Raw genomic sequence first — 23,322 nt, forward strand, 5'->3', positions numbered from 1 at the left:
ACAACGCAGTAGAACTGTAATTTCACCAATTTCCACCGAATAGTTCACTATAGCTTACCTGACTAATCTGTCCTTCCTAGTTAAATTCACTTTTATTTCAAATTATATTTAAATTGATGAACTCGATAAATTCAACTAAAAACACACAAATAAAATTATTTAAGAGAATTCTAGTTAAAATCGCGGAGGCTTACTTCGAATTTAGTTTACTTTGATTCACAATTTGATATCAAAGCTCAATAGTAGCTCAAAACTTCCACTGCAAAATGCACTTGCTTGCACTAGCACGTACTCCACCAGAATAACCAAACGAACGCGATTCGAAGTAGGTTGAACTTAAATCCTGAGACGCAATTACTGCACAAAGTTGTACGGATTTGTTAAAATCTTATTTTTCATTGGTCAGTTTTGGAGAGCGAGAATTTACCAGGTAGTTTTCCATTTCCAATTAGTATGGCTGTTTAAATTCGCTGATGATAATAGACCAGTGGAAAATAACTACGACGCAATTAGCTTATTTTTTTGGTTGCGCCTGTGCTTATGCACCCCACGAATTTTTATGCGTTTTCTCTTGCCGAAATATTTCAAGACAGCTTAAGTCACAAACAGATGGCAGCACACATCAAAAGGGAAATAAAACTATACATAAATGTAGCTGTATTAGAATTTGGCTACACGGGAGGAAATGTGCTGTCATTTCAACACATACAAGAACATTAAAAGTTTTATTGACGGAACTGATGACTATATTACAACTTCTTTCAAACTTTTGAATGCTAAAAAATGCTATGAACAAAAAGCGCTCTAACAAAAGTTGTTAGTGATCACTTAAATTTATCGAAATCGTAAAAAAAATTGTTTATCAATAGTTATTGATTGTTTATCAATAGTTTCACTATTGAACCAATATTTAGAGTGTACAAGTACTCTAATAAGCTTATAACCTCTTCCCAAACGCTTTTATAACATATTGATGTGAACTGGTTTAGGTCGGATCCGCCAAAAAAGTGATGGTGCTCTACAGACACCATGAGTGTTAAAGGGTCAATTGAGTTTCTACAATAGATTCAAAAGAAAGATTACGAATGTCGCTGCTGTCTCTTTGTTCTTGTTCACAAACATGACGGATACCTTTCTATTTGCCAAATTGTACACTTTTCGCTCACCAGCAAAAGATGTTGCGACAGCCACGCCCGCGACATTTTTTCTCTAGTTTTAAACTAGATAAGTAATAAATTTTTACTCTATTGTTTCTACCGACACTCCAGTGAAAATCTGAAGTTATGGTGTATTTGTCAAACATTGCAAAGGAAAAATTTCCTTAGATTAAATTAAATCGTATAAAAATATATGTATAGTCATTTATAACATTACGCATGTTTTCTTGAACAATTTCCAGACTGTTTGACTATTCGCACTGTTCATCTGGTATAATAATTAGATAAATAAAAATACTTTAGCTCCACATAAAAAAATGAAACTCTACGAAATGTAAAAAAATCTGTAATAAACATTACACGTTTGTAAAACAAATATGTTATACAGGAAATATAGGAGACTTCTGTTGACCAAAGTTATGTTATAAACTAGATTAAACTAATCGTCCCGAAAAAAAACATCGGACCTTATTTCATTATGCATTTCCTTTTTTGTTTACGTCCATAAATTCACGTTCGCCACATCTTATTACCAACACAAAAATCCACACGCAAAGATGATATGACGCGACGTGATACCATTCATGGACTAGACAATTCAATTTCAGCTGGGATAGCATCCTCTGGTTTGCTGGCAAGCAGTTCAGCGCCGGTAAACATTCCCGGCTCTCCCATGGGAAATTCCATATCCGGTGAGTATGTTCCCTGTGCTGTAAGTTCGCCTTAGTTACATTTTCTTACATACTTCTTGCATTTTGATAGGTCTTCTCCAAGGTACATCGGCACCGGTTAACATTCCTGGTAGTTCATTGGGTAACAACTTCAGCCCCTCGTCGCATTCTAATCTTTTCGGCATGAACGATAACATGTTCGGCAATAGCGCAACACATCACATTGGCAGTAGTTCGGCGCCAAAACTAGCCACTTCCTTCGGTCACAGCAACGCCGATAGTCTCTTCTTTCAGTCACACATTATCTCGCCAGTGCTGACCGGCGGCGACGGTGGTCTTTCAGCTAGTCCGGAACTTAGGTAATTTTCAAGCGACAAAATCCTGCCCCACATACGATACTAACTCAACCTATCCTTCTAGTCGAATATCGGAGCTCAATTCGCTCAATAACGAACTGAGCAACAACAACACCAGCCTGTTGTTCGATAACCACATGCAGCAGGCTGCTGTCGCGGCGGCTCAACAGCAGCAGCAGCAACAGCAACAGGTCCAACAGCAGCAACAGGCAGCGGCAGTTGCTGCGATTGCCGCAGCGGCTAAGAGTTCCAATGCTAACCATCCGTATTCAATGTCTCCGCTGGTGGCTTCCGGTATGGAACGATTACGGGACGAACTGGCCAACAAGAATGCACAAATGATCAACTGGGAGGAGCAGGTCATGCAGGCATCCAATGCCTGCGAAGCATGGAAAGCGCAGATGGAGGAAAGCAATAGGAAGGTGAGTTTCTCGTTTAGGTCATTTTTACACGAAATGTTTGACAATGGTAAACTTTAGTTCCCACTCTCGACAACATGCTCTTGTTTAGACAGTCCATGTATTGCCAGAAGTCCATTTTACGAGCCGATTTTATAAATGAAAATTTGACAGGAGGAGGCGTCCTAACCCGTAAAATGGCTCATTGTTAGGATAGTGAGCGTTGCATTTTCATTCATTTATTTTAGTATTGCATCAAATTCAAGATAAAACAGAATCAACAATATTTCTCCATAATACACGGTTCGTGGCTGCCGTTCTCCATTATCGGTCACGCCCCGCCGATGCTTGCCGAATCACGCTCCACGCCTTCTTGTGTCAACCGGATCTGACGCGAACACCAACTTTGCAGGGTTGTTGTTCTGCACTCTGAAAAAAAATCACGTCCGATTTACGTGAAAAGATAGGTAGCTTTCGTCCACCATATTTTTCACGTAGCCTTCGCCGGAATTTCAGGTAGCTGGACTCATTTGAGATTGGGTAATCGACGTGAAGATTCAGGTAAATTTGACATGAATTTTATGCATCGTTTACGTGAAATGTGGGTGAGAGCTACTGGAATCTTAGGTAAATTTTACGTGAAATCATGATTAGTTCTACATGAACTTCACGTAATTTATTCATGTTTTTGAATGAAAATAAAGCAGCTGCACCAACCTGCAACATATTTGAAGAGGCAAGATATTTTAAACCCTTCCAAAATGCAATTAAAAAGCCGAGGAAAAAGCATTAAAAGCAAAAGCCTCCCGGTTAATAAATTTGTCGTTTCATTTTGTAGGGATTTAAAAACTCTTGCCTCCTCAAATACGCTACAAGCTGGTAGCTGGTACCAATATATAACTAAGAAAAATCTTAATTAGGTTTTTTTTTTAAATTTTGGAGTAATTAATAAATGTACACCTACATACAAAGTAATGCATCTACATTAGTTTCTAATCGTCTGTGATCAGATAACACAAACCAAATCTCGGGGTTCTAACGCAGAATTTTCGAAGCCCAGCCCAAGGTCCAGCCGTTTCAAACACCGTTAAACTGGATCTCCGATACCGTCAGACACCTATTCCAGCTCCTGAAATCAGGGATAGGGTGCGACTCAAAACTCTTTGCGTGCTGCACACTCTGCTACGAGACAGCACAACAAACTAGAAGGAGACGAGTACGCGCAATCGGTTGTGTGTTGCTCGCTTGTTTTGCCGCGCGCTGGAGCTCTCCTGTCTCTCACGCTGCACTCTCTCGGTGCTTGTCTCCGTACTTTGCACTTGGCTTGATACTACGCATGATTGCAAAAATTTCGAATCAAACGACCCATCACTTGTCAACCCTTGACAAGCTTAACAACTTTGCCGAAAACACAAACTCTTCAATTAATTTATTAATTGATTTTTTCTGTTTGGAGACAAGCGCAGTCCCAAGCACCGTGCATTACTCCCTGCGCCGTAGAGCTAGTGCTGCGATTGTCTCTCGCACAATTACGAAAGCTCTCACTCATACGTCTCTTGTCTCTCGGCAAAACGGGAGACGAGCACTTGCGATTGTGTGAAGCACACCCTTTTTTCGCACCGCACGGTGCATGCCGCCAATCCCTGCCTGAAATGATTGAAAATAGAAATACACAACTGCTTATAATAAATAACTATTAAACTAACTCAATACTTGCAGCAACTTGCACAGAAACTCAGCATGCAGTTCTTTCGCCAACCTATACTTCTCGACGCCATATTGAACTGTTTTTTCACACCTGAAAATTCACGTAACTTTCGTTTCGCGGAAACTTCCAAGTCGGAAGTACACCAACACAAACACATTGAAACGATTTACGTGAAAATAAGGTGGATTTAACCAAATAGGGCGGTGCACACGACGTGGTTTTCGAGTGACAGTTACTGACATCACGTAGCTTTTGAAATTTTGAGAATAAGGATGAGCTAGGGGACCCCGGGGCAAAAAGGACACCGGGGCAAAAAGGACACCGGGGCAAGAAGGGCACCCTTTGATTTCCCTATGAAATGTAATGAAATAGGCATAATTGATGGGTCCTGAACCTTCTCCACAGTCTTATAATGTAATATTCATCATATTTTGTATTAAAAGTTCTGAATTGAGCTAAAAAATTCTAAAAAGATTGCTGCATCTAGGATCTGGTCAAAAATTATAACAGTGACATCGCACAAAATAAGGATTTTCAAAGGCTATTTCATATTTGTTAAGGTTTATTCGAATTTGATAGCAAGTTTACAATAATTACAACTATTTGTAATAGAATACTACTGGCTGTGCCGTCATTTAAAATTTAAAATTTATTTTATGCAAAAATATGCATTAAAATGCACTATTGACAATCCGGGGCAAAAAGGACACCTCTGCCCGGGGCAAAAGGGGCACTCTTTGAATCGCACTTTGCTTGAACATAACCTTGAATCCAAACGTCAAACAGTTGTTGTTGTTGTGATTTCGAGTGGCCGACCGAGGATGATTCGCAGGTAAAAGTGGCGACCCGGAAACAACGACATTCCGCCAGCAGGATCGCGAAAATCAAAGCGGTGACCGATTCCGGCATGCCGGTAAAGCGAGTAGCCACCCAGCAGGGAGTTCACAGAAGAAAGCAAATTTATTAGGTAGGTGTCCTTTTTGCCCCGGTAGAGTGGCCTTCTTGCCCCGGCCCATTTTGAGAAAACAACCGAAAGAAATTTTAATATTTTGTGCACTTTTATAATATATTTGATATCAATATCGATTTAATTTTGTAGATAATAATCTACATTACACTTTGCGTTCGATAAACGTTCGATTTACTGGTGTTTTACCGTGTAATAGTTCGAAATGCTTAACCTTCCGTTAATCGCGCTGTTGTACTTTTTCCAAACATGAGAATTATCGATTATTACTTTGAAACCATCTTTTCTATCGATGTCAACCCCAAATGTATTCTACAGGAATCTTATTTGGAATATTATAAGACCTTTTTTGAAAACAGTATAACTCCTTATAATGCGAAAAATTTAAAATCGCAATATGAAGAACGTACTATATTTAAGATAAAATAGACAGTTGAATGTGAATTAGTGTATTTCAAAATCTAAATGATCTAGAAATACGGTGTCTTCGGCAAAGTTACTTGGGATATCAAGGGCCTTCGCGAGGTGATCTGAGAAATTCAGATTTCAACCGATAGGCGGCGCTAGTGAGCATGTAATTTTTCTATCCCATATAACTCAGGATCCTGAGTAGAGTAGTGTGCGGTAGTTCGGCAGCAGCAAAGCTTCGCGCGCAGGTTTTGCTAGATTTTTGCGATTTATTTTTCTCTCGGCGGGGCTTCGACGACGACGACGGGACGCCAAGCAGTCAGTAGTGTGCGGTAGTTCGGCAGCTGCAAAGTTTCGCGCGCTCGCTTTGCTAGATTTTTGCGATTTGTTTTTCCTCTTCTCTCTGCGGGGCTCCGACGGCGGGACGAAGCGTACGGTGGACGCGTGGTGGCTCGAGTCGGTTCCGAATTTTTCGCTTCCCGTCGGCGCTAGTTCCCAATACACTTTTAGTTGATAATAATTTTTTTTTTTTACATTAACACAAAAGAGTGAAAAATGTTAGTTCGGGCTCGCCGGTCGTGGAAAAAATCCGGGCGCCGACAAGTGAGTCGCGTTCAGTGTATTTCTGTGTGGAATAGACTAAAGGTTTCTGCTCCCTAGTGGAGTGGAGACGCGCGATAGAATTTTCTTTTTGGCTAGTTTTTGCGTCGAAAAGTGATCGGTTGTTAACGGCGGTTTGTGTATATCGATCCATTGTCAAATCATATCACCAACCATAGGTGACTCCCGGACTGACAATGTACCTTACCCTACTAACAAAAAATTCCTTCCTGAGACAAACGTGGAGATGCAGCGATTCGCGGTCTTTTTAACAACGTTTGTCTTACTAACATTCCCTTCCATCCTCGATGACCGTAAGGACGTGGCCGGCGCCGTTATTGACCTTATTAAAGTTGAGAGCTCTCGACCTGTGTACATTGAGAATAGTAAGCTAGTCCCAAGCCCTATTCATTGGTTCCTTGTGCAATTTCGATTGCTCTGGTCAATCACGGAGTAGCAACTACGAATTGTGCGGTCATCTATGCTCATGCTCATGCTCATGCTCATATAACTCAGGATCCTGAGTACTCAGAAAGATGGTGTCTTCGGCAAAGTTTTTTGGTTGGTTAAACACTAACTGATGGAGAGCCGTTTGGTTTGAAACTCCACATCTAGGTGGCGCTAGTGGGCATTGAAATTTTATAACTCATACATCTCAGGACCCTGATTACTTAGAAAGATGGTGTCTTTTGCAAAGTTGTTTAGTAGATCAAACACTAACTGATGAAGACAAGTATGATGTGGATTTACACATCCAGGTGGCGCAAGTGAGTACTCAAATATTATAACTCATATATCTCGAGATCCTGATTACTTAGAAAGATGATGTCTTCAGCAAAGTTGTTTAGTAGATCGAACACTAACTGATGGAGAGCCGTATGGTTTGAAACCCCACATCTAGGTGGCGCTAGTGGGTATTCAAATTTTATAACTCATGTATCTCAGGACCCTGATTACTTAGAAAGATGGTGTTTTCTGAAAAGTTGTTTAGTAGATCAAACATTAACTGATGAAGACAATATGACGTGCAATTTCACATCCAGGTGGCACTAGTGAGCATTACCATTTTGTACCTCATATATCTCAAGATCCTGATTACTTAGAAAGATGATGTCTTCGACATTGTTGTTTGATGGATAAAGGATGGATGTACTTATCCCGTGACATTGACAACCTTTAGATAGAGTATATTGAAATACGACGGTCAGATATTGAATATTTTACTAAGCGCTTTAACTTCATGTAAAATTAATCAATCAAGTGCAAATTTAAACAAATTATAATCAACTAGTTGTGTAATTTTCAAATTTTGAAAACTTTCGGAAGTATAAAAATTTACAGCTCGTCTAGCAGCTCGTTGATTTTTTTCTAGATGAATAATAACACGTTCATGCTTTAGCAAATTTACAACTAGCGTCTTCTGGTGACAGAAGCTTCGTGGCCGTGCGGTTAGCGGCGTCAGTCGTCTAGGCGTTTCGTAAGCCTCGGAGTGCGGGTTCGATTCCTGCTCCAGTCGGGGGAAACTTTTCGTCAAACGGAAAATTCTCCATTGGGCCACTGGGTGTTACGTGTCTTGTCCGTTGTCTCGTGTATGTAATGTTCAGTCTGTGCAGTAGGCCTGTCCAGCTTTTCAAAAATGTTCTCTGATTCTCAAGTCCACCCCCATATTTTGAATGGCATCCTAAAAGAAGCAACTGGTCAAAATTTCAGCCAAATCCATTAAAATTAAGAGGTGCATCAAATCAATTTTGTGTTTTTCGACTATTTTTGAACTTCAAAAAATCATAACTACACTAAAACATGTCAAAACTTAATTCTTTCGGCAGAAATTGAAAGCTATACTTGTTTGCTACAACTTCTCCGAACAACGTGTGCCAATAAAATTGAAGGAAACATGTGTAATTATCACATTTGTAATCAGAAAAACCTTAAAAAGTTGTTTTTTTGATAGATTTTGTTCTGGAATACCCTAATATACGTAATAAGTTGGATTTTTCAAAACGGCATCATATTCTCCAATGCTTTTTGGTTATTTGCTTTTTTGGCACCAATGCTGTAGGAGTTGAGCAAAAATTACTAAAATTCGTGAAAGCCAAATGTGGCCTAAAAACTAGCTTTTCGGGTGCAATCACGCTTTGGCGCGCAAAAAGTGGCATCGCATCAGCACTGATATGATAGCCAACACCTGTCATCGCGCTTGTTTGTTATCACCCGTGGTAGGGGGTAGCCAAGGCAAACTACTAGGAAGCAAAGCTACTACGTTCAGTACAATTTCGCGCCACAACGTGATTGCCTCCAAAGAGCTAGTTTTTAGGCCACATTTGACTTTCACGAATTTTAGTAATTTTTGCTCAACTCCTACAGCATTGGTGTCAAAGAAGCAAATAACCAAAAAACATTGGAGAATATGATGCCGTTTTGAAAAATCCAACTTATTAAGTATATTAGGGTGTCCCAGAACAAAATCTATCAAAAAATCAACTTTTTAAGGTTTTTCTGATTACAAATGTGATAATTACACATGTTTCCTTCAATTTTATTGGTACACGTTGTTCGAAGAAGTTGTAGCAGACAAGTATAGCTTTCAATTTCTGCCGAAAGAATTAAGTTTTGACATGCTTTAGAGTAGTTATGATTTTTTGAAGTTCAAAAATAGTCGAAAAACACAAAATTGATTTGATGCACCTCTTAGTTTCAAAGGATTTGGCTGAAATTTTGACCAGTTACTTCTTTTAGGATGCCAATCAAAATATGGGGGTGGACTTGAGAATCAGAGAACATTTTTGAAAATCTGGACAGGCCTACTGTGCAGCCTCTGGCTGAAGACGGTGTAGTGTCTTTTACAAATGGTCAATCAACTGAAAGCCCTTGATCTACCAACCAACCTTGCCAAAGATATCAACTTTCCAGGTAATCAGACTCGGAGATATATAAGATATAAAATTTGCATACTCATTAGCACCACTTACTAGCGAAATATTGATTTCAACGACCCATCAACCAAATGCTCTTAACCTATTTGACAACTTTGCCGAAACCACCATCTCTCTTCTAGTAACCAGGATCCTGAGAACTATTGCATATATATTTTTTATGTTCACTAGCGTCATCTAGTGGTGAAATTACGATTCAAACGGACAACTATCTGTAAGTTTTCGATCTTTTAGAAGGTCGGCACGAGAGGTAACTTTTCCTCCATTTGGTATTTGATCTACCAAACAACATTGCCGAAGACACCATCTTTCTGAGTAAAGTGGAGCTTCGTGGCCGTTCGGTTAGCGTTACCAAGCATGTAACCGCACCATGCTATCCACAGGTGCATGTAATGTATGTCGTGTCCATGGTCTAGTGTTAAGTTCTGTTCAGTCTGTACAGCCTCTGGCTGAAGACGGCGTCCCGTGCCTTTTTAATCGGGATCCTGAGCTACATGAGATTAAAAATTTACATGCTCACTAGCGCAACTGTCACTCATCTATAAGCCCTTGATATACCAAACATCTTTGCCGAAGACAATATCTTTCTAAGTAATAAGGGTCCAGAGATACATAATATATAATATTTACGTGCTCACTAGCGCCGCCAAGTGATGAAATTTCAAATTAAACTGCGAATCATCCGTAAGTACTTGACCTACCAAAATACTTTGTCGAAGACACCATCTTTCTAAGTCATCAGGTTCCCGAGATACATAGGATATAAAGTTTATTTGTTCACTAGCGCCGCCTAGTGGTGGAATTTCCAATTAAACGGCCAATAATCTGTAAGTCGTTCACCTACCAAACAACTTTGCCGAAGACACCATCTTTCTAAGACATCAGGATCCTGAGATATAAGATATAACATGAAATTGCTCACTAGCGCCGCCTAGTGGACGTATTACAAATCAACTTTGTCAGCATCAAGTAGCCCATGAAATTTACAACAACTTTGCCAAAGACAGTCCTCCTCTAAACAATCAGGATCTCTAGATATTTCAGAATGTATGGGTGTTGTACAAAGTACAACGCGCGACTGCTCGCGTTACAAAAATTGGCGCGAGTACTGAAAGGTTAAGCATCGATATTATCCATTCAATAATGCATTTATCCAAGCCCCTTGCTTCCATTGCTGAACGCATTGAGCTGTAGAATGCGTTATCGAATGCTCCTTCAATGTCGAGAAAAGCAACCACGGATATTTCCTTGGCTTGAAAAGATTTCTCAATTTTGCTGTCAAGCGCTATTATGGAAGATTTGCCTGTTTGCAGGGATGGGATCATTCATTTGCAAAGAGTTACATTCACTTGCTATTATCTCAGTTCAGAAGCATGCTATCGAAAAACAATGTATGGATGAATTTAACGTTGTAGTTTTATCTGAAAGTTTGTCGAATACCATTGGGGTCGCACACGCATACCAAAGTCGTGAGCGAGCTGTGAAGGCAACTCTCCACGCGGTGAATGTAAATTACATTCACGCCGTGGAGAGTTGCGTTTGCTGCTTTCTGTTGACTTAACTATTGATTCTACGCTAATATATTTTTCTACAAAGTTTCAGGTAAAACAAAAACGAAAAAGTGTTCCATACATTGATTTTCGCTGCGATGTTTCTAAAGCGAGTTAACAGCAAGTGAATGTAAATGATTGCAAATGAATGATCCCATCCTTGTTGATAGGTAAGCAAATTGAAATTTGCTTAGAGGCATTTCTACTAAGCTGGTAGACTTGACAAAGTCGTCCACTATTTTCTTCATTGCCTTTATCAGAACACAAGAAAGGCTTATGGGTCTGAAGGCTTTTGGAGTTGTTTACGCCTTAGGTCTGTAAGCTAAAGTAATACTGACTCTGAATATTTCGGTTAAGAGCGGACAAATCGCCTCTTTTCCATGTTGAAATAAAGCTGGAAAAATTCCATCTTTTGAAAGGTTGAAAAGAACTCAATGCCCATTCGACCCTCGACGGTGTGAAGATTTCATAATCTTTTTGTGGAGCTTATAGTAGGCCCGACTTTCACTGATGATGTGCCTTCGTATTTCGCGGCTAACGTTGTTGTCTGTCGACCCGAGGTAGACGAAGTCCTCCATCACCTCGAAAGAGTCCCCGTCTATCGTAACACTGCTGCCTAGGCTTGCCCTGTCTTTCGTGGTTCCGCCTGACAGCATGTACATCGTTTTCGACGCGTTCACCGTGAGTCCGACCTTTGCCTGCTTAACAGTTAAGGGAAGTGTACAATTCTGCCACTGTTCCAACAAATGTTCTACCAATAATATCCATGTCATCCGCAAAACAGACAAATTGGCCGGATTTCGTGAAAATCGTGCTTCGGCTGCTAAGGCTGGCTCGTCGCATAACACCGTCCAGGGTGATGTTGAACAGCAGGCATGAGAGTCCATCACCTTGTCGTAATCCCCGGCGAGTTTCAAACAAAACCCTTATGCAGGTTTTTACATCGATATACTGTCGTAACGCTTTGAAGTCGATGAACAGGTGGTATGTTGTGATCTGGTATTGGCGACATTTTCGGAGGATTAGTCGCACGCTGAAGATTTGGTCCGTTGTTGAGCGGCCGTCAACGAAGCCGGCTTGACGACCTCCCACAAACTCATTAACTTTGGATGAAAGACGAAGGAAGATGATTTGGGATATCGCTTTGTAGGCAGTAAATTACGGGTCACCTGTCTGATGGACTTTAACCACCGGAACAAGCAGTTATTAGCCAGTTGTGGAAAGTGAGAATCTCGGTCAATGTCGGTCTACTATGGCGAATGTTAGTGCTGAGGCATGCTTAAATTATTATTGATGTATTAAAATTTGTGTTTTTTTTTTTTCAGACCGTGTTGGCTGAACAACAACGAGACGAAGCTCTATCGCACGTCAAAGCCCTCAAAGAAAAGCTAGAACAGGTGAACATTAGTAGCAACAGTACAAGCAACTACCGGGCAAGTGATCTTCGCGGACTGCCCTTGCCGAAGTTGAAAAACATACAGGTAAGTGTTGCGAAAACATTGTTGCCATGCTGCTGCAAATATGTACTTAACTGTGTAAATAACTAATTGATTTCATTCCGATCCTTAGGCAAAACTGCGCGCCGAAATCGAAGAGGTTGAAAAGGTTCTCTACCTTGAAACCGCAACCAAGTGCATGAAGTGTGAGGAAAACAATCGATCGGTGACGCTAGTGCCGTGCAATCACTACGTGTTGTGCGATGCCTGCGCGGCGACACAGCGCGAGTGTCCCTACTGTCAAACGCCGGTCACGTCGCAAGCGTAAGCAAGCAGTGTTTCTCAACCACCCAAGTGAGAGCACCCAATCTGTGTCAATCAACACACTCTAGCATGAACACAATCGCACCTCGATATAGTTACAAATATGAAATGTGAAAAGCTGCTACTACCCCGTGGCCCTTACATTTACCATGTGGTCATAAGCTACTACTACTTCTAACAACAACAAAAACCTGCATCGCGCATCATAGAAACCGGCAAGTAGTCTAGCGTTACTCATCATGGGCAAAGTCAGTTTGTCCAGAGTCTACCTAGAGGTCATACACAAACAACCCAATGTATTTATGTTTTGTTTTGTTTTTTAATAATGCCGACAGTTTCGTCTAAATCCAGTTAAAACACAGTGATATTTTATGACCACATTAAACAACAGCCTACTACGATTTAGGACAGATTAAAATAAAATAGTGACGTGAGGCTCACTTTAAACAGCGCATGGTCTGCAAAATGTGGCAGCAGCAAAACGAAACGGGAAGATCAGTTTTAGTAGTATCTCTATCCTAATTATAGGGTAATCATATACACATCTTTTACATTTTTATACGTTTGAACCTGTTAAACCTTCAAACTCAACAATCAACAACCGTTGAAACGAATGCAAAAAATAGTGGCACATCGCCACCCGGCACAGGGATTTATTTTCCTTATCCCCACGGAGATGAAAGGAATTCAGATTATATATCGTTTATATTGATTAGTAGTTTTTTTTACTTAGATAACAATCTATTATGTACAATAGAGAGAAAAAGCAACATTCGATTTATTTGCTTAAATACTAGGACGCGAATGGTATTTCGCTACATTATGTAAAGATTGCATTTTTTACTTTCAAAAAATTAGACAAACAAATAAACAATGGACTACGCGCAGAAACAGTGAGACCCAGGTAGGTACCGAGAGAACTTTATATTATTATTATAAAAACAAAAAACAAAAGTGAGGATATGTATTTATAATTTATTTTCGCGATATAATTTAACTGCTAGGATAACCCAATTTGTTTTTGTTTAATTGCCTCTAGCAACTTTATTACTAGTTTTTGGCTAGCGCGATCGAAGGAAGATGGAAGGAATTGAGCGTGAGCAGGGCAAACAAATCAGTGAGCGTCGGTCGGATACGCTAGGCAAAAACGTGTTAGAATCAATTCACGTATTCCTTATTATTCTCTTAACACGAAGAAAACAAGAACTATTATTATGTATGGCTGAAACAAATGAACTAAACAAATATTATTATTCTCATATAATTATATTTTGATAGGTAGAAAACTAAATGACTAAATGATGAAAGCTGATTTGTAGGAGGCAATCTTAGGCGAGGAGAGAGCATATACGTGTAGAAGCGAGATTTATACAAAATTCTTTTTTACACATTGAAATTTTTTGTCTGCACCTTCAGTATACACATGTACCAGTTCAAAAATAGTTATCTAAAAAACCGAATCGAAGAGAACCATGTTTTGGGTTATCTTTCCTCTCTAACGAATCAAGCTATATGTTGAAATTGAAAACTAGATTGATTTTATAATTATAACCATCACAGAAACATAAATCCATGCGTTCGTTTTGTTTTATTTATTTTCACATCTGTTCCCTCTTTTGTTTCACTGTTTGCTTTTATGAGCGTCGCCTAATAATATTCGGAAATTCTACATAGCTTTATTATTTGAATCAGTCGTTGAACAAATTTTCAATGCGTGTGTTATATTAAATCAACTATTTGAATGCTCTGTCCACCGAATCGAAAGATCTCCAGGCCGGGCGACCTTCTGTTCCTTCATTTCGGAAATGGTGCGTCACCATGAGACTATGGGTCTGCCTCTGCTGCGATGTCCTGCTGGGTTCCAATCTAACGCTTGCTTGCAGATTTCGTTCCCGTCCCTGCGTAGAGTATGGCCGACCCACCTCCGCTTTCGCTCCCGAATTTCTATTGCTATCGGCTTTTTTTAATTCTTCAATCGCTTAACCTAATTTACAGCTCCATTGTCCATTAGGGCACTGCGTGAGCGATTCCAATTGGAAGCTGTACTTACACTTTGTACAGCGCCTAAATGTATTCTATTCTAATTGTACTATATCGAACTGATTGCCGTTGCGCTGCTTTCACTTTCTACCCTATCATGGTAGAATGATGACCACGAGGATGTTGATGTGTGGCTGTTGGCTGTTCCTGTTTCCAGTCCGATTGGGGGTTCATTATGCTTTGCCGTTCGCCGATGTCCAAGTATCCGGGTTAGGGTGTCCCAAAATAGAAAAAGTGTCAAAAAGTTAACTTGCTCACCCTTAGAATGATAGATTAGGGTCCTAGCAACAATAGTTCCATACATGACAACTCAATCAAAAAATATTTAGAGGTTGCACGCATCGATTTTATGAAAAATGGACGATTTTTGATATTTTTACCAAAAAAATGCTAATATGAGTTGAAAAATAAAATAAATAAAAGTCATCAATCAAAGTAAATCATAAGGACTGTTCAATTTATAAAACGGACAACTTTATAAGGCTATAAAAAGAAGACGCGTAGCTCAAATTTAACCACCCTTGTTTCGTTGTTCAGTACATCATCTGTCATTATAGTGATCATTTTTGAATCGAATAAAAATAGTTTTATTTTATAGAAAATAGGACAGGTGTTAAATGAGGTGACTTTTTCGATTGCTGAAAATTGAAAATATATATTAAATTACTGTTCACATATGGTATATCGTTTTTAATACCAGAAAAGTATGTGCCATGCTGCAGCAGCATGAGTAATAAACATTCTGGCAAAATTTCAACTCAATCGGAAAATTAAGTGTTGAGATATTAAAGTCTCAAGTAAGATTCGATTTTTTCAATAAAATTCAATTGTAAAGCAAAAAGGGCATGAGAATATTAAATAATCAATTTTTTATGCATCCAGTCGAAAGTGGGAATAATGTGGTTTTAAATGCAGAAAACTGCTTCTTTATAGCATTGCTGGTTTGGCTACTGTGCGCTATTGCAGACACAGTAATCAAAACGGTTTCGTTCTTTGAAGGTTCTTACAAATAACAATGCAACCTAATGGAAATTTTGCATAATAATAATGTTGGAAATGAAAACTTTGCATCCGATTATTTTTAAATAACGTGTACAATAACATAGGACCAACTTTGCCGAAAAAAAATAAGAACAAGATTCACTAGAATCGAAAATCTGCATGAATGGAGCAAAGAGTATGATTTTTTTTTAATAGGGCCATATTTATGGATTAAATTTTCGATGAAAAATGCAATTATAAGTAAATTTTTCTTCTGTATCATTCAGAGAGCAATATTCTACTATTCTGGACAATTTTTTAGCCGAATCCGTGATGTTATTGCAGCACAGGACTTAAATGAACATTTTATCATAATTTCTATGAAAATAAGGCAACTCACCAGATCAAGCCCGAGACTGCTTGGTGCATTATTACTGACTAACTATTAAGCTTTACCTTTAGTATAATAGTATAAGATTCCAGTACATTGAAAACATCATGTAAATGTGCATATTAAGTATGTGGAAAGTAATGTCGAATTTTGAGAAATGGGTTTTTATTGATGTTTTACGAAAACCACTTCAGTTACACAATAAAGAACATTTTGCTTAATGTTATATTTCTCCTACATTTGAGAATAGCTATAGAAAGTTATGCAAAAAACTGATAATTATTTTATTGAAAAATAAAAAAATATCGCACAAGCAAGTTGTCCGTTTTATAAATTGAACAGTCCTTAGTTCTAGGTCCCGCAAACAAAGTTTGGAGGGAGTTTAGGTCATCAAAGCTGATTTTATATATTTGGCAAAGGTTAAAATATCAAAAAATCGCGATTTTTTTCACCAAATTTTTCAAAAATGCGCAATTTATAAGGATTTTAAAATTTTTCCTGTGATTCACAATTCCTTTATTTTATAGAAAATTTTGTGTAGATTATTTCAGCTGAAGACAGTTTTGAGCTATCTCCTTCATGAGTTGAGATATCGGCATAATAATGATAACACAATCAATAAAAAAATCAGATTTTCTTATGTTATTTGTTTTTGTTCATTGGTTTCTATGACTACCATGCAAAAAAAAAAGCAAATAACAAGTTTTCGACATGTTATGTTATGCAAGTATACATTTTTGAAGATTTTCAGAAACAATTGGGTTACTTTGATAATTGTACATTAGACCTCTTCATAAAAAATGAAATTTCTCGAATTCAGCCAGTCACCCCCACATCTGAATTCTAATGCTGAAACAAACTTCTGGTCAAATTTTCAGCTAAATCGGTGAAGATTTCGAGGTGCCTCAAGTCAAAATTGTGTTTTTTGGTCATTTTTCGCCTTTAAAAAATGCCCGTGGAGGCTAGAAGCCATATAAAATATTGTGGTAACCCTTAAATGAAAGATATGTATGTTCCTTACAACTTTTGTGAACATTATGTACTGATAGGAGGATGTTTTGATCACATTTATTCGTTTTCCAGACATGCAAGTATGCTAAAAAGTTACATTTTACAACAGTTTTTGTTCTACGAAATTCAAACACTCAATTTTTATCAAAAGTTTCAAACCATTATATGATTACCCACAATATTCTGAACAATATTGCCATACATCATTTTCTTACCCGATCTACGGAAAAAATCACAAAAATCGAAAAGTAGAAGCTATCCTGAGTTTTTTGATACCTGGGGTTGACGCAACTGCTGGCAGGCAGAAAAGTCAAACATAGTAGCTTTCCTTTTTTTGATGATTGCAATGATTGATCATTGATTCAAGTGACAGGTTGGCACAAGTACACATTGCCTTAACAAAAGTGGCATATAATGTACCTCAGTAGAATATGAGAAATGGTTCAGATGGTAAGGCTTTGAACTGGCAAACCAAAGGTTCAAAGTTTGAATATAAGACCATTTGCTTAGTTTTTTTTTTTTGTTATCAAGCTGGTAATATCAACGATCGTTCTAAACTTTGCATACATGATGCCTAGCGTAGGGGAAACCGCATGAACTAGCGCATGCATATACACATCATTCTGACAGAATGATAAAACCTTCATTGGGTGCGTAGTTGAAAATCGGACACGCTAAATAACTTATTTATTGCTTTATCCGTACTTACGTCGGACTGGTTGGCTGAGTAGCGGATCGCATCCGCTCATAAAGATCAAATCACATCGTCGGATGACATCTTCCGACGCGAGCTTCGACGTTAGGTTTAACGCTTAGATTTGTAGGAAAACCATTGCAAAAAAAAATGGAAAGCACATTTGACATAAATTCAAACCCTGAACCTTTGGTTTGCCTGTCCAAAGCCTTAACATCTGAACCATTTCACATATTCTACTGAGGTACATTATATGCCACTTTTGTTAAGGCAGTGTGTACTTGTGCCAACCTGTCACTTGAATCAATGATCAATCATTGCAATCATCAAGAAAAAGCAAAGCTACTATGTTTGACTTTTCTGCCTGCCAGCAGTTGCGTCAACCCCAGGTATCAAAAAACTCAGGATAGCTTCTACTTTTCGATTTTTGTGATTTTTTCCGTAGATCGGGTAAGAAAATGATGTATGGCAATATTGTTCAGAATATTGTGGGTAATCATATAATGGCTTGAAACTTTTGATAAAAATTGAGTGTTTGAATTTCGTAGAACAAAAACTGTTGTAAAATGTATCTTTTTAGCATACTTGCATGTCTGAAAAACGAATAAATAAAATCAAAACATTCTCCTATCAGTGCATAATGTTCACAAAAGTTGTAAGGAACATACATATCTTTCATTTAAGGGTTACCACGATATTTTATATGGCTTCTAGCCTCCACGGGCATTTTTTAAAGGCGAAAAATGACCAAAAAACACAATTTTGACTTGAGGCACCTCGAAATCTTCACCAATTTAGCTGAAAATTTGACCAGAAGTTTGTTTCAGCATTAGAATTAAGATATGGGGGTGACTGGCTGAATTCGAGAAATTTCATTTTTTATGAAGAGGTCTATTGTACATTGATTGTGCTTAGCGGTTCAAAGGAAGACTCAAAAAGTGGCTCGCTGCGATATTTTAATAATATAAGTGATCGCAAGTCAGACAATCAAATTCCATGTGTGAAGTTCTATGATATATTTGGAGTGATGTGTAGATCACTCAACAATGTTTACCTTTTTCAAGTAGATTTTTGTGCTCTTGTTAAGCAAACATATAGGTTCTTCCTAGTTATACCAGAACTAATGCTCTAACATTGAAAACAACTAAAATGAAAATAAAATAGCTTACAAAAACTGTAAGAAAGAAAATATAGTTTTATAGTTTCAGCCAATCGACATAAAAAATTAAATATGTGCATGGAAATGCAGGTATTTTCACGAATATAAGGATATTTTTTCTTCTTTTTATTCGCGAATTTTAACTAAAACTAATTCTTTACACAATATTGATTTCTATTATATAATTTGATTTTTAAAGCAAACCATTAGCGCTCATATTTGCAGCTAGAGTTGGATTTCAGAAAGCATCAGGATGTTTAGATTCTATTATTTAAAAAAAATAAAACTTAGTGACTGGCCTAATATGTTACAAGAGGTGTCAAGAAATGTCAATGTTGAAATCTTTCTGCTGCGCTGCTTACTCGTTAAAACATAATTTTCAATCAAAATTACAAGTTTTGAATCGGTGGCTTGCTACTGTTATCTGATCAACAGATGAAATCTTAGAAAAAAAATCTTTTCGTATTCACAAAGCGGGTGTGAAAAGTTATGTTCAGCATATGTAGATATGTATCGATGATTAACTCTCAAAACATTTACATATTGTTACTGTCATGCAGTATGAATCAGTAATGATCAAAGCAACCCAATAATTCCTTAAATTCTTCAAAAATGTACATTTGCACGTACTTTAATATCTAAAATTTGTCGTGTGTTGTTTTAATTGCATGGTAGTCATGGAAACTAGTGAACAAAATCGACTAACATAAGAAAACATGATTTTTTCATTGATTGTGTTATCATTATTATACCGATATCTCAGCTCATGAAGGAGATAGCTCAAAACTGTCTTTAGCCGAAATAATCTACACAAAATTTGCTATAAAATAAGGGAATTGTGAATCGCAGGAAAAATTTTAAAATCCTTATAAATTGAGCATTTTTGAAAAAAATTGTAAAAAAATCGCGTTTTTTGATATTTTACCCTTTGCCAAATATATAAAATCAGCTTTGATGACCTAAACTACCTCCAAACTTTGTTTGCGGGACCCAGAACTATGATTTACTTTGATTGATGACTTCTATTTCATTAATTTTTAACTCATATTAGCATTTTTTTGCAAAAATACCAAAAATCGTCCATTTTTCATAAAACCGATGCGTGCAACCTCTAAATATTTTTTGATTGAGTTTTCATGTATGGAACTATTGTTGCTAGGACCCTAAACTATCATTCTAAGGGTGAGCAAGTTAACTTTTTGACACTTTCTATTTTGAGACACTCTAATCCGGGTCTATTTGAGCCATAGGCTCAGAAGAGGGTCAGTGTCAGTTGCTGTCAGGGAGAAAGAGCAACTGACGAAAGTGCCGGGGCTGGGATCGAACCCATGACCATCTGCTTATGAAGCAAACGTGTGACCAACTGTGCCACGGGCCCCGGCATTCTATCGGCTTTTGATGACATCGGTGATATAGCTAAACGTTGGAGCTTTAATAGTGATTCCACCATTGGTGCCGCCATGTGCCTACCATGGTATTGGAAACTTTCAACATTCTCCATTGCTGCGCAGCTACCGTAAAACTGGAAGAGTTGATCGTGTTTACACCCAACGACTTGGTCTTGTTGACGTTGATGGTAAGTCCTGCCGCCGAGGACCGATCGGCAAGATCATGGATGAAATTCTGGCGATTTGTCGGGCACCTTTTGCACTCAACATCCTCGGCCAGCACTAGTGCTATGGGCATCATGCCCGCTAACACGCATACCGCGTCTTTCGAGAAGGTCCGGTATGCACTGGCCTGTGCGTGCTTTCTATTTAGTCGCTCCACATTCCGCTTCACTTTGAGCGCATTCGACCATGCAGCAGCGCCATACCGTAGTATGGACACCGCTACTTACTCGAGAAAACTGTTGAACTGTTTGACATCATCCTAGATAATGCCGTGACCACCACGCTCGCCCTCTTAGAGGCATATTCGACATGACTACTGAAATTCAACTTGTCGTCAACCATGACTCCAAGAAGCTTCAGTGAGCGACTCGACTCGATCGAGCACCCGCCCGTGGTGACCACTGCCTGTTGTGCAGACTTGCGGTTGTTCACCACCACCACCTCCGTCTTGTGGTGTGCGAGTGTCAGTTGCCTCGAACTCATCCATCTTGTTCCATCCTACCCTATTGACGATCCTTCCGTCCACTTCTCCGATAGCTGTTCGGTTTCTCAGATTCTGACTATCAATCGGTACAGACATGGAAAATTGACACAAATGGTCGTTGGTATTATTATTCTTGATTACTTCAAAGGAACAAGCTCGTCGAATTTCTATAATACTTGGTAAAAATTCTAAAGGCACCCAAAGAAGTCTAATTTAACCCTTCAGTAGTCGAGCTGATGTATTTTGTACAACACGTTGAAAAAAGCTCGCTCGTTGTTATACAGCAGCATCGCGATGGTTACGGTGCTAAGAGCAGTAGTTATTTTCTGTATCTTGTGGTAAGTATCTTTATCTTATAGCGATGCTCATGTTGCAATTACTGTTATATTAGTTTATAAATACTTTTGTTTCGATCTTATCCATATATTTTAAGCATTCTCGTACCTATCGAAACTTCCTGAACAATAGGTAGACCATGTATGAAAATGGAACAAAATAACAGAATCCCATCAATATATTCTTATCAACTATATACTGAATTGAGCTACAATGTGAAAAAAAAACAACTCGGAATAGAATAGCGTTTCTAATTAAATTACAATACTAGACCATAGTTATGCAACCTAACAAATTCCTACAAGAAGGCAGAATAAATACTTTTTGAGAAAAACAAAATTTACAGGTTTAACTCTCAAACAGTGCATTTATGGAAAAACACCTATCCAAATGGTTCCGAAAGATCGACTACTCTGTAAAGTTGAGATTTACAACCACACCGAACCCTAACCAAAACCAACCATATATTTTCGATATGCATTTACCAAAACAAAAACCCACTATCCTCAATGTTCGTTTGTCACCTTCAACAGTTACAACAAAATAAAAGCTTTCTTAGTGTTGTATAATGGCAATTGTAACTGATAAACTTTCCAGCAGCAACAAACAAACAACCTACAACATCAGAGGAAAAAACCGCATGATTCGGGATCAAGAATAAAATAGGAAATATTCCAACCCACCGTATGTGTCAAAGGCAGCGATGCGATACACGGTGTGTCTGGTGGAGAACATTAATTTAAAAAAATCGGTATCGCTAAGACACGCACCAAACGAAAGCTAAGGGTCCCCCCTTTCATTTGAGACTTAAAGGAGAAAGTTCTATCGGCGGGTCTAGAACATTTTTTTTTTTGAAAAAATATGATATTGTTTCATTTTTTCGAAGAACACATTTATGACAAAACTCTGTTTCTCCATTGCAAGCATGATTTTCCGACGATATATTTTTTATATTATGTTTATTATTCTTCACATAAAAGCACAATAGTCCCATGTGAATGGGAAATCCAGCAGATGACAGTTTTGTGTTTATGGACAGTGTGATGAGTATAAAATCGAGTTACATGCTGTTCCTTTGAGTTCCAATCTAGATTCCAATAATGTGTTTGTATCCTATGACAGATGCGTATACATCTTTAGGGTCTCGTATTTGACTAGCACCAGCAGGTCACCAATCGACCATCTTTACAGCATATACCGTCATTTGGTTCTTCAAATTTGTGCTCTTGAAATTTCGGGGTGTGACTTCGTCATATATTCTCCTCGAACAGCTTCTCAACTTCAATGCGCGTCTGGTACTCAAGACACATGTTTTCTTTCGTCTTCTTCTTCTTCTTGGCGAAACGTCCCTACAGGGACAAAGCATGCTTCTTAGCTTGTTCTATGAGCACTGTAGGAGATGTAATAAGAATAAATAAAATTATTTAATTTGTTTGAAATTTTCTTATTTTATCTCCTGCAAGCTCTTTCACAGTTTTTATCTAAAAACTTATTTTGCCAATTACTATTTTGCATGTGTATAGCGTGTGACTTGCACGAAAATACTGCATGCTCATTTAAGTCGAGGAAATTTCCTTCACGAAAAGGTTCTGGACTGACCGGGAATCGAACCCGTCATCCTCAGCATGGTTGTGCTGGGTATTCATGCCTTTGCAGCTGTGGCTTTATGGGCACTTTTCGTTATCAAAAACTAATCATCTATGAACAAAATCGGTTTACTGTTCTGGTCACTCGTTGACGCCGGTTTCCATCTGGATGGTGGTAGTTCATGAATATTTAAAAGCTTCATCTGATCAGCCTGACCTCTGGGTTTTGCCCGTAAATATTCAGCAACCTCAGCAACTTTATGAGAAGTCTGAATGATGTTCAACAAGTTTCAATGTACTTCAGATTTAGTGCAAACAAGCTTCTCGCCTTTGATCATCTTCCTGTAGCATCTAGAACACAACTGCAACGAGCAATTTCTTTCTGCGTCATCGTTAGTAGCGCTAGATATGCCACGTTTGCCCTTTATGAGAAGTTGTAGTACTTGCAGAACTACATATTTCACAAACAAGGGCCGCAACTCCATAGAAGGTTTCAAATAATATTTATGTAAGCTCATA

At 38.3% G+C, this 23,322-nt stretch overlaps 1 protein-coding gene across 5 annotated transcripts in view; it reads left to right on the forward strand.

Moving 5' to 3' along the window:
* LOC115260624 (RING finger protein unkempt) overlaps positions 1 to 14,077 on the forward strand; it is a 62,496-nt gene extending 48,419 nt beyond the window's left edge. For 3 of the 5 annotated variants that reach the window (XM_062845529.1, XM_062845531.1, XM_062845532.1), the window contains 5 exons: positions 1,715 to 1,849; positions 1,920 to 2,187; positions 2,249 to 2,606; positions 12,074 to 12,229; positions 12,318 to 14,077. In XM_062845529.1, the coding sequence (XP_062701513.1) occupies positions 1,715 to 1,849; positions 1,920 to 2,187; positions 2,249 to 2,606; positions 12,074 to 12,229; positions 12,318 to 12,512 (1,112 nt within the window). In that variant the 3' untranslated portion in view covers positions 12,513 to 14,077. The remainder of the gene's footprint in view (positions 1 to 1,714; positions 1,850 to 1,919; positions 2,188 to 2,248; positions 2,607 to 12,073; positions 12,230 to 12,317) is intronic. The other 2 variants (XM_062845530.1, XM_062845533.1) reach the window with 1 other exon arrangement.
* Positions 14,078 to 23,322: the final 9,245 nt, after the last annotated feature.

The sequence above is a fragment of the Aedes albopictus genome, chromosome 1 (genome assembly GCF_035046485.1).
Source record: "Aedes albopictus strain Foshan chromosome 1, AalbF5, whole genome shotgun sequence".
In the NCBI taxonomy this organism is placed as follows: Eukaryota; Metazoa; Arthropoda; class Insecta; order Diptera; family Culicidae; genus Aedes; species Aedes albopictus.